We start from the raw sequence: 14,595 nt of genomic DNA, 5'->3' as shown, positions 1-14,595 counted from the left end.
TATTTTCAGTACTGCTATTTCAAAGGGTTTATCAGTTTGAATCATGTGTTAAAAATAGTCATTTGTTATTGGATAAGTACCTCTGCATAATTTGTAACTTAGAAACATCTGGAGACTTCAAAAAGATACATAACTGAATTTCATCTGTATTGAAGAGATATGAAATGTCTCAAAATGCCTCTGTTATGTGTCTGTCACTGACTCTTGGTGGTTTGTGCTCAAAGGTGATGACCCAGCGCATCATAGGCAGTCCCAGAAAGCGTGGGCATGAGGATCTTCATCTCCAGAGCTGCGGCGCTTTGAGTTCATCACCGTCCCCTTCCATGCGCCGTCCAAAACATCTCCCACAAACATCCACTGCCTGCACCAATCCACTGCGTTCCCCCTCCTCTGAACAAAGCCTTGAGTGCAGAGAAACTATTCTCTGACCACTCTCCTAACAAGGACTTGGGTCTAAACTCTGAGGGCATTCCAGGATGCTGGTGTTGCAGACATGCTGCCCTGGGAATCTGATGTCTGTGAAGCGCTTAAGAACTCTTTGGGTGTCGTGAGATCGTTTCTTGAACAATGTGACTGCAGCACAAAGCTACTGAAATGCCTTCATACTGTATTCCCTAGTGCCCTGTGAGACTGTGCCAAGTCATCAGCAGAAATGGTAGCAAACTCAGAATGAGCCTACCTGTGTCTGTAGTGGCTTATTTCTCATCAGAAAAACAAAAGAATGTTTCTCCCTCAGGGGATCTTTTCTACTCAGTTTCATCTCTTAAAAAAGACACAAATACGCAGCTGGTAAGTTTGGATCCGTGACTGAAAGACAAAGGAGATTGTGTAATCAGTATTCCTCTTGTCCTCATAAGAAACAGAGAAAATACATGTTTGTATTAAACTGTGAACTGAATTGACAGGACATTGTTTGCAGACTTTGTGGATTTGTTACTGATAGGGTGGTGACTATTTTGTGGTTCAAGAACATCACAGATGTGGATTATTTAACTTACCTCATTGTGTTACAATTCTTATCCGTGTTACAATAAAATATGCGTTTGTATTTTGTTGTTTGTGGGGTTTTTTTTCTGTCTTACTAGATTATTTATATTTGTCTTCAGGTATTCACATTTTGGCTTTGAAAAGGAGTGGCTAAAGTAATGAAAACGCCAGGTCATGCCAGGTAATGCAATTACCTGGCGTGAATTGCAGTTTGGTGAAGCTGTTCCAGTTAGTGTTGTTTCATAACCAGTAATTGTCTGTGAAGGTTCTCAGTCATCCAGGTCATCGTAGTCAAAGGAGCTTGCAAAGAAAAGCGTCTGGACTTCTTTAAGTTACTTGAAGACGTTTCACCTCTCATCCGAGAAGCTTCTTCAGTTCTGAGGTCAAATGGTGGAGAGTCCCAGATATAAACCTAGTGGGAGTAACCCCCCACAGAGGGACAAAAGGACCCCCTGATGATCTTCTAATCGCCTGAGCCAAGGTGTGAAACTGGGTGTGGGTCCCAATCAGCCAGAGTTTCGGGTGCATTCATTGTGAAACCTGGCCCCACCTTATCATGCAAATTCCTGAGATCAGATGGCCCAGGATGTGAGTGGGCGTTAAGGAGTAATTCATTTTCCTTGAATGACTATTATTTTTGGGGTTTTTTTAACACCTGGAAAAATAACCAAAAGTACTTCCAGCAACTAGACCAAAGTTAGACAGTTTTTGTGACTGATATATACCAACTTTCTCATTACTTAGCTGTAATTTAGCAGCATTGAAGTCACACAGTCAATTTTGTATTTACTTGGTGAATAATTAGCATGGTACACCTGGACTTTTGAGTTGTTGAGTAATAGAAATGTAGAAATTTCAATAATTTTCATCAGTTTATGGAGATTACATTTTTTATTTACTTTTATTGCGCAAAAAGGAAATATCGCACTGTCTTCTGTGTACTAAAGCCAGATCAATCACTCTTCAAGACCGCCCTGCTTCCGGTCATAACGTATGTCCCTGTTTAGTGTTTTAAGGCAGGTTTAATCGCTTTTGTCATGTAGACAATGGTTTAACAGATAATGTAAAACACAAATATATAAAGTATAAACTAAAGTCTATAGCGTTCAGATGTGCTAAGAGTTATGAAAGAAATTTAAATACCAATGTAGACTTTTATTTTGAAACGCGCACGTCCGCTGGCAGCGAGCGGAAATTAAAGTGGCTGATTGCAACTTCATGCAGCGCAGACGTGATGTGTGGAAGGCAGTGAATCGTGGACAGTGTATAACAGAAACCCAGTATTCACAGTGGGTTTTTTAAGGTTTAATTGGCTGTATTACGAGATTCAAACCAGTCCTTCGCAATTAAAGACAATGTGTTTCTCTGACAGCAGCCGCTGGTGTTTTCGCGTCTACGGTTGCTAGCTAGCAGTTAATACGAGCTAACGTAACGTCGGGGTCAGAATTCAGGATCAGCAGTAGTCCTGTTTGACGGCGATTTTAGGGATTAGTGGAGTTCCAGACGTCTGTGCGTCCGGTACTGCTCGATTTACCAGAGGGACACAAAATAATTAGCTAAAGGCTAACGTTGTACAGCTAGCTTATATGGTTTATAGCATTCCTCAGTGCCACGGCGCCGTCGTGTCCACGTCTCGTCTGCCAGCTGAGCTAGGCCACGTCCCTGCGGGCGTATTTCACTTACTAACATTGGACGGATTGCAGTGAAGATGCCTAGTGAGCGGAAGGAGGAAGGAGAGCAAAGATCACTAGAAATGTGAAGGTCCTTTAGCGTTCATGACTGTCTGTTAAACGTCTGGACTTCCGAGCGCTTGCCGCATATACACGGCATGTCACGTAGACGGATGTGTTTCACACCGGGAGAATAGTCTTCACTGAGCTCGTTGGGTTGCAGTAACAACCTGAAATATCGTTAGACTTTGTTTGGGAAATGGTTGGGTTTGGCGCAAACCGACGGGGAGGTCGCCTCCCGTCCTTCATCTTCATCTTCTTGATGGTGATCATCGTCGTGCTGTCTTTCAACTACTGGACAGTGTCCAACAAGCACGGCCGCTTGCTGGATGAGCTGGCGGAGGTGCAGACGCAGGTGAAGCGCACGGACGCGGCGCGGAGCCGGCTGGAGAAGCGGAACTCGGAGCTGATGGTGCAGGTGGACACGCACAGGAAACAGATCGACCAGAAGGATGGGGACTACAGCGTCCTGGAGAGCAAGCTCCAGGCCAAGGATGCTCTCATTAAAAAGTGCACAGATGAAAAGGTACATTTCTCTTTTTGCCTTTGTCTTGGTTTGATCGAGTTAAGTGTCGTTTTTACTGAAATTTAACATTGCAGGTCACGCAAGGTATTAGAGCAGATAAAACATTTCCTGGGTACGGCACAGCATCTATACAGAACCAAGCTTATTCGTCTTTGACCGAGTGTCACTGTAATAATTATGTGTGTTTGGGGGCAAGACTGACTCACTCATTTTTTTTAATCTAGAGGTGGGTGTCATGTTCTCAGGAAAAGCAAACAGGAATGACAAGGAGGTTCGTCATTACACCAAATCGGGGGTGTATGGACAAGTATTACTTGTAATACAAGTAGGAAAGGACAATATTTAGCCTCAGTCATATCACCATGTCTAATTTCACCACCTTATCTCATTGTTGTGCTGTAATCTCAGCACTTTATATCAGAAAGTGCAAATATCTTATGTACTTAAGAGAGGTGAGGCAGGCTGTCTTGAGTATGAGCCACATAGTTTCATCTTTCTCGATTGCTTTCACCTGAATATTTCTCCACCAAGAATATCTTGCTAGAAATTAACAGCTGACAGCTTCCTGAATCAAAAGGGTGTTTATAGGCCTCTTAAACTGTGGTTTTGTAGGTGATTTTCAATTATTTTGTTATTTGAGATGTATTATGTGATGCAGGCTTTGGAGCATACACTGGTGATGTGGTGTGTGCTGTTGGTCCAACTTCAGAGGTGCTTGTGCTAGACAGAGCAGTGTTTCATTCATCTAGAAACAATTAATTTTGCTCGATTATTTTGGTTTGCACTGTTAATTGTTAGATTTCACTACATTGCTGCCAACTATCTTCCGGTGCATAACAGGGGAAATTACATTCACAAAAGAAAGCAAATTGAATTCAACTTTATGATGTTGTTTCTGTTGCTGATTTGCTCTTTCATTCTATCAGCACATTATTACACGTCTGTGGGGGCATTTATGTATTCACTGTGAAAGGCACATCAAAGCGCGCCACATGGACATTCCCACTTCTTGTCCTGCACAGTTACCCAGCCAGTATTTCACTGGCTTTTATGTCCCAGCACCTTCTGAACTTTTGTTCCGAGTCCAGCCGCCCTGGGTGTGTAATTTGCATCCAGTCTGGCTCGGTTTGATGTTTTTCAAAAGCAAAAGCTTAAAATTGTTTAGCTTATGTTTATCCAGTGTGGATTGTCGCTCTCTGGTTTGACCACAGACAGCAATAAAACAAATGCAGCATTCATGATTTTCAACTAATCGTTTTAACTTCATGCAACCTTATACAATAAAGCAACACATTTATTGCATAGTTACAACTAAATCTGCAGGATTATCAGGTTGGGTAAGGTTGTGGGTAACATTGCCTTGCTTTGCTCAACATTTATTGATGAGCTGTCCTTAGCCACAACACACAAAACTTTCTCCCAACGTTTGGAGTCAGGTTACTGGTAAAATGTAATTGACCTGCAACATAATACTTATATGATACTTATAAAGGGCTATACATGAACACACTGGCTGAACACATGAACACATTGTCTAAGCTCCCTTATTTCTTGACTAAATTCCAAGATCCGGCTCTGTTTCCTTATTCAGGATAAAGGTAGCCATTAAAGAGTGGTTGTTCTCCTCCTTTCTTCTGTCAACAGACCAACCTTGTTTCAACAGTCTGCCTCACATTGTGAGAAGTGTGTACCACAAAGAAAGTGACAGATAAGTCTGATAAGTGGCTTTCAAACAGTAGAGTCTATAGTTTTTAAGTTAGGTGCAAGAATGAATTATGGAGCCTTATACTTCTTCATTTAGTGTGACCATGTTGTTCTAAAGAGCCCGGCGGCACAGGGAGGCCATTACCCACTTATGAGCGTCTAACAAGCCTTAGTCTTAGAGCAGTTGACATTAATGCTGTATTTCCTGTCCAGTCTTATTGACCTCCTTCTGGCTCAGTCAGTTTGCCCAACTGTTTCAAGAGCTCGAATGCCTAACAATGACAAGTTTTTGGTAGAAAGGCAGATAAAGTATATCCATAAAAATCAGTACAAATCCCGTAGCTCTGCAAATTAATATTTTCAATATGTTGCTTCTATTATTTTCAGAAAATATGGCTAAATATTAATGACAAAATGGTGGGTACATGCATCCTAGTGAGCCTCCAAGATCTTTTTGATGCTTTGGAAAACCTTGCTGCCACCTCAGTTGTATTTATAGAAGTATAACTTCAACTTAACTATAGCTGCTGTTTTTACATTTCATGCTTTGAAATCCATATTTGTAATCTAGTGGGACAGAAAAAATGTAGCTTTTGGGTGTCACTGTGATGTCCAAAGCCTCAAGTTTCCTTCCTTCCCCCTGCTTAACTTTCTTGTTTGGTATTTTACTGCTCTTCATGAGTTTTTGCATGCCATTTATTTTACTAGAACACAAAATAAAGCGCAGCCAGAAGCTTCAGGGTAATAGAGAGACTTTTAAGTTTCACATCATTAATGTTTATTGCGTAGCTGTATTGGATTTTATTATGGTTTACCTGGTGGCAAAGTGTAAATTAAAAAAAGCCAAAGCCAAAACCAAAAAACTCATAAACTAGCAATAAATGAGCTTTCAGTTTGTGTGCTGGTGCTTTTTTCTTTTCTGTGAAATAAATCCTGAAACATTTTGTAGATTGAGATCACAGAACAGGCGTTGGATCAGTATCGCATGACTCAGAGTACTGGAATAAAGAAAAGGGTTGTACTGACTGCAACCAGTTTTCACTATGAAGCATAACAGGATTAACCTGTTCCCCTCTTTTCATTCGTGCAGCTGTCTGATAATGCAGGAACCTAAACTGGTTTTATCTTTACCATAACTAATACATGGTTTTTTTTTTCTTTCTTTTAATGTTGCAGATGAAGCTGCAGGATGATGTCACAGCCCAAATGACAGAAATTCAAAGGCTTAAAGGTAAAACTTCTATGGGCTCAAAATGTGGTCATAAATATTTTGTACTTGTAAAAAAGATTTGTATGTGTAAAAAAGATTTGTATGTGCGTAAAAAAAAGATTTGTATGTGCGTAAAAAAGATTTGTATGTGCGTAAAAAAGATTTGTGTGTGGACTTAGAAAAAAAAAACCCTGCAAGTTACAAGTACGGATTTTTGACCCCATTTTTCTTCCCTTCATCTGATTGGTCAATGTCATGTCAATCACAAATGTAACAATCCAATCAGAGAACAGATGGGTTTGGCTGTCGAGGGGCGCTTTTTTTGAACTGCAGTTCTTTGAAGGGAATAAATGCCCTTTTACATGCCAACCCAGCGTTTTCCTTCATCACCACGAAGGAAAACAGTCTGTGGTCGTCCGAGTTTGGTGATTTTTGTGTCACAGGTCTACGTGTTTAATACAGGGACTTCAACAGCCTTTTCAACAGCGCTGCGGACCGCGGGGTGGGGGCGGGCAGTGTTTTGGAAATGACAGTCTTCATTACAAAGCTTTCTTCGTTATGAATTAGCATACATGTTTTTATTGAACATTTGAAGAACTAGCAAAAAAAACAAACTCTTGTAGAGGACATAAAGTCAGAGATAGAAAAGACAAGGAGCAGGTGCATCTAGTACAGGTAGAGCTGCTGCAAAAACCCACAGAGCCCAGCAGCCAGCGTAACAAATTCTGGATCCTTTGCTTTTAGTTAGCAGTTAGCATTAGCAGCGTATCCTGCATCCGATGTGAAAGGACTTTTATGCTGCGCACTGTGACTCACAGCAATGGTCCTGGGTCAGCCCTGACTTTGTGTTAAACTAATCCTAAAGTAATAATGTTATTTCTAACTACTGATATACCACAACTTTATCCTTTCAACAGCTACTGAAAGTTAGGGGACCTAGCTGCTATCGGATATTTATATAGCGATCCTCCAGCTTCAAACGGTATCACCCTTCAAGGACCTGCAGTTCAAAACAGCGCCCCTCTGACAGCCAAACCCATCTGTTCTCTGATTGGATTGTTACATTTGTGATTGACATGACATTGACCAATCAGATGAAGGGAAGAAAAATAGGGTCAAAAATCCGTACTTGTAACTTGCAGGGTTTTTTTTTCTAAGTCCACACACAAATCTTTTTTACACATACAAATCTTTTTTACACACACACAAATCTTTTTTACACACACACAAATCTTTTTTACGCACACACAAATCTTTTTTACGCACACACAAATCTTTTTTACAAGTACAAAATATTTATGACCACATTTTGAGCCCATAGACTTCAGCCTGTGTTGGCCAACAGAGGGCACTCTGGCAATTCCTTTAACACAGAATATGTAACATACAAAGCAATTTCATATAGCAGTACAAGTCTTTCAATAAACCTCTTCAAAATGTTTGTTTTTGTGTGTCTGTTATTACAAACAGAGCAGCTAAGGGAGCTCAAGCAAGAGTTCATGAAGCAGGAAGAGCAGCTAAGAGAAGTGAAGAAAAATAACACTAACTTGGAAAGAAAACTGGAATATGAAAGGTATGTTAGTTCTTTACATGTGCCTGAGTCTTAGATATACCCATATTCGAGGAACTGTGAGCTCTCAGAGATTAAGGCTGCACAATTAGTCTATCACAATTTTGGTTTTCCACAATTAAATGAAGATAATTAAACGATATTGAAAATGCATGCTACACCAACAGAACGCACAGAAAAAAATCTAATCAGGCACTTCGTAAATCACTGCCTGATGATGTGCCCAGCATGTGCCAATCACAGCTTTCCCCTGCACCGCACAGCATGAAGTTTCCTCATTCTATTTGACCGTACTTATGTGGTACAGATAAGACCATCAGAGCAGAAATCAAAAGTGTGGCACAGCAGGAAGTGAAGTGGTTGCTCTTCGAAGCAGATTATTACCCACTGTTTGGAAGTACTTTGGATTTAGGGCAAGTGATGTTAACCAAGAACAAATTCAACAAGTGCTGTAAAATTGCGTCTGCATGGCAAAGCAGTGCGACTAACTTGTGCTGCAGTTTGAGGTGTGTTTTTTGTGTGTTTGCTTAATTGACGCATCAAGACCAAGCAAAACAGTGTAGTGTTTGCTAACATGAATCGTCAAATTCTCACATCCACAAAAGCGAGCTTGTACAGTGTGTCCGTCCAGCTCACAAGGATTCACTGAAATTACCTAGAGGCAACACTCCATTTGGCCAAACACAGTTATCCAGTAGACAAAGTGAGTTTAATTAAAAAAAAAAAAAAAAAAGGGATAATGGTCAACTTACTGGACAAAAGATATCTTATCCCTTTGTGCTATAATTTTTGCAAAAATGGCGCTGTCTGCAAGAAATCTCAGGAAATTATAGAGGGATTGTACAGCTTTCAAGTAACTGGCTACATGCCTATCATGCAGGTATCATGAATGGAGTGAAATGCTATATTTGCTATATTTTGCTTCTAGAAGTTACACATACAATAGTGGAATAAACACATTATTTGTCTGCAAAGGTTTATTATCAGGAGTGTAGGGCAGTGTAAAATAGAGAAAAGCAACTGTTGATTTGATTTTGTTTTATAGTTTCTTTATGTATAAAATTGAAAAAATTCCTTATTGTGCAGATGAAACTGAATGAATACATGTTAACTAGTTTACAGTGTGGACGCCAGATTGCACAACTGAAAGACGAGTATGAAGAAGCAAAAAAGACTCTGGAGGAAGAAACACTAAAGCTAAGACAGGTTAGTCTGATTAATCTTAACAAAAAGGATAAGAGCTATTCTTGTGTTTCTTTAGTAAATGATGAAAAGTTTTGTTTGCACATTGCATTTATTCACTACTTTTGGATCTTTAACACAGATGTATTTAAAATAGAAATGAATTGTCCTGTGTTTCTGTTCTCTAAGCTTTCCTGTTCATTAAACAGCTTTGTCTTTTCTGTAATCTGCTTTCCTTTTCAGAGTGCAGTGGATGGTCACAAGAATGTAGTGGGGGGTAGACATGCAGATACAGAGCCTGGTGTGGAGACGGCTGGAGAGCGCCATACAGTGGCCACTCACCGACATGACAGACACTCCGATCTGAAAGGTAGAGTGATTAAGTTGAGCAACGCTGCTATCGTTTACTTTATGCTGCTTTCTACACGTTAAATGAAGATGTTGACTTTTAGGAGAAAATCTTCAATAATAATTGCTCACATGGATCTTTTAATATTTTAATGTAAATAGTAGTTACCTCACGCTGTCTGGTTGTTAATCCTGTTAATATGCTAGCGCTTCACTCCCATTCCCTGTGCTGTGTTACAGAAGAGATGGGTAAGCCCGGCAGTGATGCTGGCATGCCTGGTATTGAAGACAGTGAGGTGGGAAAAATCGACGATGTGCAGTTTGGTAAGTAATGAATGTAAACTTTCAGAGATCAAGCTCAGCAAATTATTGATTTGAAAGAATTCTGTAGCTGTGTAATGACAAAAACATTTGGACTTTTTAATCGGCCAGTATAGGTATTGACAGACCATAATCAGCATTAGATTAGGCCTTAATATAAGTAAACATGTTAGTTAGATTTAAATTCACCTCATCACAGTTTCCATGAAGGAAGAAATTTGCTATACAGACTGAATCTGCTTTTCTTTTTTCTTTCTTTTTTTTTTTACCTGCCTTTAAACTTGTTGACTCTGCTGTTTGGCCATTTTAACATGAGAGTCTAAAGGGAATGAGTCACTTCTGGAGTCAGCCTCAGGTGCCGCTTTGAGGAATTATGGTTCTTTTGTGGGCAGCATGGTGGTGTGATGGTTATAAACATTGCCTGATGGGTTTGAATCCATTAGCTGTCCGGAGCCTTTCTGTGTGAAGTTTGTATGTTCTCCCCTTGTCTGTGTGGATGTCCAGGTTACCCTTCCTTTTGCCCTATGGCAGCTGGGATGGGCTGCAGTGAAACTCCCAACTCTAAATTGGACAAGTGGAAGAAAATGGATGGATAGTTCTTTGGGTTTTCAACTTGGGTTTCATTTTTCAACCCCTCAAGGTTGCTTTTTAGTGAAATACAGTGAAACTGAATCCGTAACTAGAGAACAATAACTGACCCACATAGCTTACTTACCTGAATAGTGCATATAAAGTGAGGAAATCCTTCTCCCTTCTGTCACTGATTGTAACCCTACCCTTTTTTTTTTTTTTTTTTTTTTTTTTTTTTAAAAAAAACAAAATCCTTGTGGCAAGTAGGTCACTGACCTTTCTCACATTGTCTTTGGCCTACAGGCTTGAAGAAACCAGCCATTACCCAGAAACACGACGAAGCCCCGGATGTGGCCGTGGGAGCCGGTGCTGGACCTGGAGTCGGGGGAGCTGATGGTCCCGGAGGCCAGGGCATGTTGCTGGACCAGCCCGGACTCCAGCAGGACAGACTGGATGGCCGAGCCGTAGTGATTGCACCTCCAGGCATCAACAAACAGGGAGACAAATCAATAGTATTTGAAGAAGACAACAAAGTGGGTATCAAGGCAGATGAGCTGGGAGAACAGCAAAGGCAACTTCGAGGTGCAGTAACCACATCCATGTAACTGCTATTAATTTTAACAATGTTTATTTTGAGCCTTTAGGCATGGGATAATAATGTGACTACAGCTTATTATAGATTTTTAGCTTTTGGGTGGTTTGTCTTTTGCCACATCTAGACTGAAAGGGGAGAGAACTGTTATCCTGTTACATTATTTGTTTACAGTTCCTCCATTTGTAATGAGTTTTTCAAGTGATGTGTAACCTCTTTCAAAAGTTTGAGTGCTCCCTTAAAGAAGGCAAATATAGCTTTGAGAAAGCAGTACTGGGAACAACTGCGCCTGACGTTTGAAGTATTTGTTTTGTTTTTCTAATAATCAGTTCCCAGTGATGTCAGAGTTGAAGGTGAACACTTGAAGAGGATTCCTTTGCCCCCCAACCCTGCCCAGGTGCCCAATCCCATCCAGCCTCACCACGCCAAAGACCAAGTTCCAGCAGAACCAGTACACCACCGCCAAAGTGAGTTCCTCTAATAAACTCTGAAAAAGTGAACCCTGCTATTGGCAATGAGGGTAGTGATTATTTTCTTTTCTTTAACTCATTGATTGATTCCACTCAAGTACAATTATAGCATTTATGGTAAGTTAGTTCTGTTTATACTTTTCTGAATATCTAATAAGGCAGGGATTAAAATATAACTTACTGTGGTGTCATGTGTACAGTTTTTCCAGTTTCTAAGTCAGTGCATCCTCCTAAACATAACACATTTTCATGAAAGATGGGACTTCTAAGTATATAAGTCCTATCTGAACATGGTTAGGGCTGTCACAGAAGGGTCTCTTGCAGGGGGAGGGAGACAAATGACACACTTGGCTCCTCAATTTTCCTTTCCTGTTACCTCACTTCTGTTCTGCTCTACTGCGCTTTCTTCCTCCTTCTCTCTCTTTTTTAAAATGTTCAGTTCTTTTCTCTCTTTTACACTTCCATCTCATCATCTGCAGCCCTGCTGCTTAAAAAACCCACTAAGTTTTCATTTTGTTTTTCTTCTGCTCTGATCCTTCTTCTAAATTTCAATTTAGTGTAGAAGTTAACACCCTTTAGGTGATTTGTTTTTGCTGTCATCTCTGTTTACATTATCAGCTTACAGACTGCACAGCTCATCCCAATTCCCATCCCGGTTCGAAATCTGTGAGGGTCTAGACAGGAACATAAGCAGTCTTATATGCTGGTGTGAAAGAAACTGCAGCAGTAAAAACTCATTTTCGAGTTAGTTTTCGAGTTAGTTTTCAGATCTCTCCAAAGAGGCCTCTTATTTGAAGCCACATTGGACCACACTACCGCCACCACATGCTGTGAATCATGTGGTAGGCAAACTCTTAATTTATAATACTGCATCCAAGACCACGATTGGCTTTTTTTTTTTTTTTTTCTCTTCAGAAGGCACCATGTATTTACCTCATCTTTCTCATCTTTTGTCATTCTCTTAATGCAACTACTTTTTCCTTCATGCATACATGATGCAGTATTTCCCCTCCCTATCTTCCTACAACTGCCTTCGCTTCCCTTCCGTCCTGATGAGGCCCTTCTCTGCCTCCTGCAGGCCGATTCTTTGATGAGAACGAGTCCCCAGTAGATCCGCAACACGGCTCTAAGCTGGCGGATTACAATGGGGATGATGGGAACGTGGGTGAGTATGAGGCTGACAAGCAGGCCGAGCTGGCCTACAATGAGGAAGAGGATGGTGATGGTGGGGAGGAAGACGTTCAAGGTGAGCCAGGCCGGGGGATTGGACTGTTTGTCCAGATGTTTATCCACCATTCCTCCTTGCTCCCTCCCTCCACCCCTGTCCTGCCAACCTGCTACATTAAGTAGCTCACAGCAACCCTGAGTTTGGTCTTTACGTCATCGTAAATACAGATATTTAAAAAAAAAGAAAGAAATGTGGCAAAAATACCTGAGGATCAAAGCAGAACTGCTTTGTGTGCAATTCAGGAGAATTGCATATTTTTACTCAGCCCTATAACAGTCTTAATACCCTCTTATCTTATGTAGAGGGAGAACTTGACCCAGGAACTTGCGGTTCTGTGAGAGTAATTGAGTGGTCATCTAGTGTTTTCTGTCCTGCCTATGTTTCGTTTTAGCTAAACCACCTGTCTGTGCCCACCAAACATCTGACCTACATCTAGCCCAGTAGATATATATATATAGCTCACTGTGTTCCTGAATGTGTCTGTGTTCTCCTTGAAATATTGAAATGCATGTCCATGTTTTGTTTGTTTGTTTGTTTTATTGTTTGTTTTTCTCTCTCTTTGTTTTGATTGCCCTTTGTATTTTAAATGAAATTGCACTATTTCATACCGAAACTACAATAGTATTTTTAGGGAAATTGTGTTTTGTTTGAATCTATCAAAGGAAAAAATAATTTTATTTCTGATCTGCCAGTTCTGTGATTGGCTGTTTTTTCATTTGTCTTACATTTATCAGATACATATGCCATAACATGAAGTCTCTTATATATATATATATACACTTGCTATTTAAAGTTACCAACAGGAAAGCTAATATCCTAGAATGATGTGGGTTGAGTTTCTTCTAAAATGAACAATCTGTTGATATATTTCTTGTACATAAATCAGTGTTGCTGAAGGGAATCAGAGAGGGCTCTGGATATTACACAATTCACAGAAGGTTGACATCAACATCCTTTAAAGCTTAAAGTCAGCACTGCGATGTTACATTATGGTGTCATCCTCATATACCAGAGATTATTCAGAACACGTAGTAAATTTTGCATCTATTTAATTGTGCATTCTCTAATATTTGTGTTTCTCTCTTCTTCTTTTTTTCCCTCTAGATGATGACGATCGAGATATGCAGGGAGATCGGGCTGTGGATTATGGGAAAAAAAGACATCAAGCCAACGACATTCTTTGAATGGAAACTCATACAATCGTATCTCATAAAAAACACATTCAGACCCATCTCCACAAGTGAGATTTCTCTTGACAAAAAAACATCAGTATGTCTAAGAACTTTTATAGGTTGCAATCTCAATGTCATGGACTATTTTGAAGAACAGACATTGCAGCTAATGAAGTAATTCTAAATAATGTAACATACTATGGAAAAAAACACACAAGGCATTTCCCCAAGCTGCTGTTAATTTGCTAATGGCTTTAAGTTATGACAGTAGAGATAATATACTGTACTTTGACTGTTGAGTATTTGATAACTGCACCGGCTCATGCCGGCCCTAATGACCCACATCTGAACTTCAAGGACAGACCATGTTTTGGTTTAGCTACTCTTCTTCTTCTCACTTTGCTGTTGCTTGGTACAAACTCTTCATTTGAGATGTTTATCAGAGACTAATTTGGCATTCTGCCTTTCTAACATAATCGTGGGACTCTTATATGGAAAACTTTTCTGTTTGTTTGTTTACAAGAGTGGGAATGCATTACAAATGCCAAGGACTCTACTCATGGCCTGTTGAATCCGTTTCTTACTTTGACAGACTAAAAAGTGCTTTTCTTTTTTCTTAAATGATGCCATTGCATGCATTTGAAACTTTTTATTAATCAAATTGAGCAAAATACTCATGCTTAAGCAATACTTAGAACAATGTTGGTGTCCTACAGTGTGATTAACCAAGCACATGTGGAGCTGACATACTGTACAAATGCTTCCATGAATGAGGTTTCTGTGAACATAAAATTAGTTCTGTTTGTGCAACCAGGAAAATTGATTTCTCATGGAAAGGCACATGAATGTAATTTTATTTTATTAAAGGTGATGCTTCATGTCATTTGTGACGGTACTTTAGAGTCAATGCAGATGCATAGGTTGTCATCCTTCTCAAAATAGTCGTGTTTTGCCTGGGTATCTGTAGTGCATCATATCCAGTGGG

General features: G+C 40.0%; 2 protein-coding genes across 6 annotated transcripts in view; both read left to right on the top strand.

Annotated features, from left to right (window-relative positions):
• Nucleotides 1-1,048, top strand: part of fam189a1 (family with sequence similarity 189 member A1) — a 122,439-nt gene extending 121,391 nt beyond the window's left edge. For both annotated transcript variants that reach the window (XM_026166783.1, XM_026166792.1), the window contains exon 12: nucleotides 225-1,048. In XM_026166783.1, the coding sequence (XP_026022568.1) occupies nucleotides 225-428 (204 nt within the window). In that variant the 3' untranslated portion in view covers nucleotides 429-1,048. The remainder of the gene's footprint in view (nucleotides 1-224) is intronic.
• Nucleotides 1,049-2,174: 1,126 nt separating this feature from the next.
• On the top strand, nucleotides 2,175-14,493 carry golm2 (golgi membrane protein 2). Of its 4 annotated transcripts, none has more exons than XM_026166749.1 (10): nucleotides 2,175-3,243; nucleotides 6,124-6,178; nucleotides 7,628-7,730; nucleotides 8,843-8,933; nucleotides 9,153-9,279; nucleotides 9,501-9,581; nucleotides 10,452-10,730; nucleotides 11,070-11,207; nucleotides 12,289-12,456; nucleotides 13,543-14,493. In XM_026166749.1, exons 1-10 carry the CDS (start codon nucleotides 2,917-2,919, stop codon nucleotides 13,620-13,622), a joined length of 1,449 nt encoding a protein of 482 aa, XP_026022534.1. In that variant the 5' UTR covers nucleotides 2,175-2,916; the 3' UTR covers nucleotides 13,623-14,493. The 4 variants fall into 4 exon arrangements, with proteins under 4 accessions (XP_026022534.1, XP_026022525.1, XP_026022554.1 ...); XM_026166740.1 differs by having other exon boundaries at nucleotides 2,176-3,243; nucleotides 9,498-9,581; XM_026166769.1 differs by lacking the exon at nucleotides 12,289-12,456 and having other exon boundaries at nucleotides 2,176-3,243.
• The last annotated feature ends 102 nt before the right edge of the window (nucleotides 14,494-14,595 follow it).

Source organism: Astatotilapia calliptera, chromosome 1 (assembly GCF_900246225.1).
Source record: "Astatotilapia calliptera chromosome 1, fAstCal1.2, whole genome shotgun sequence".
NCBI classification, from domain to species: Eukaryota; Metazoa; Chordata; class Actinopteri; order Cichliformes; family Cichlidae; genus Astatotilapia; species Astatotilapia calliptera.
The sequence above is the reverse complement of the archived record's forward strand: the minus strand, read 5'-3'. Positions and strand labels throughout refer to the sequence as shown.

Bases quoted from the DNA above. Each gene is read 5' to 3' on its own strand.
- golm2 (XM_026166740.1), top strand. From the start codon at position 2,917: ATGGTTGGGTTTGGCGCAAACCGACGGGGAGGTCGCCTCCCGTCCTTC. The intron at 8,934-9,152 runs GTTAGTCTGATT...TTTCCTTTTCAG, and splicing joins AAACACTAAAGCTAAGACAG to AGTGCAGTGGATGGTCACAA. The intron at 10,731-11,069 runs GTGCAGTAACCA...TCTAATAATCAG, and splicing joins ACAGCAAAGGCAACTTCGAG to TTCCCAGTGATGTCAGAGTT.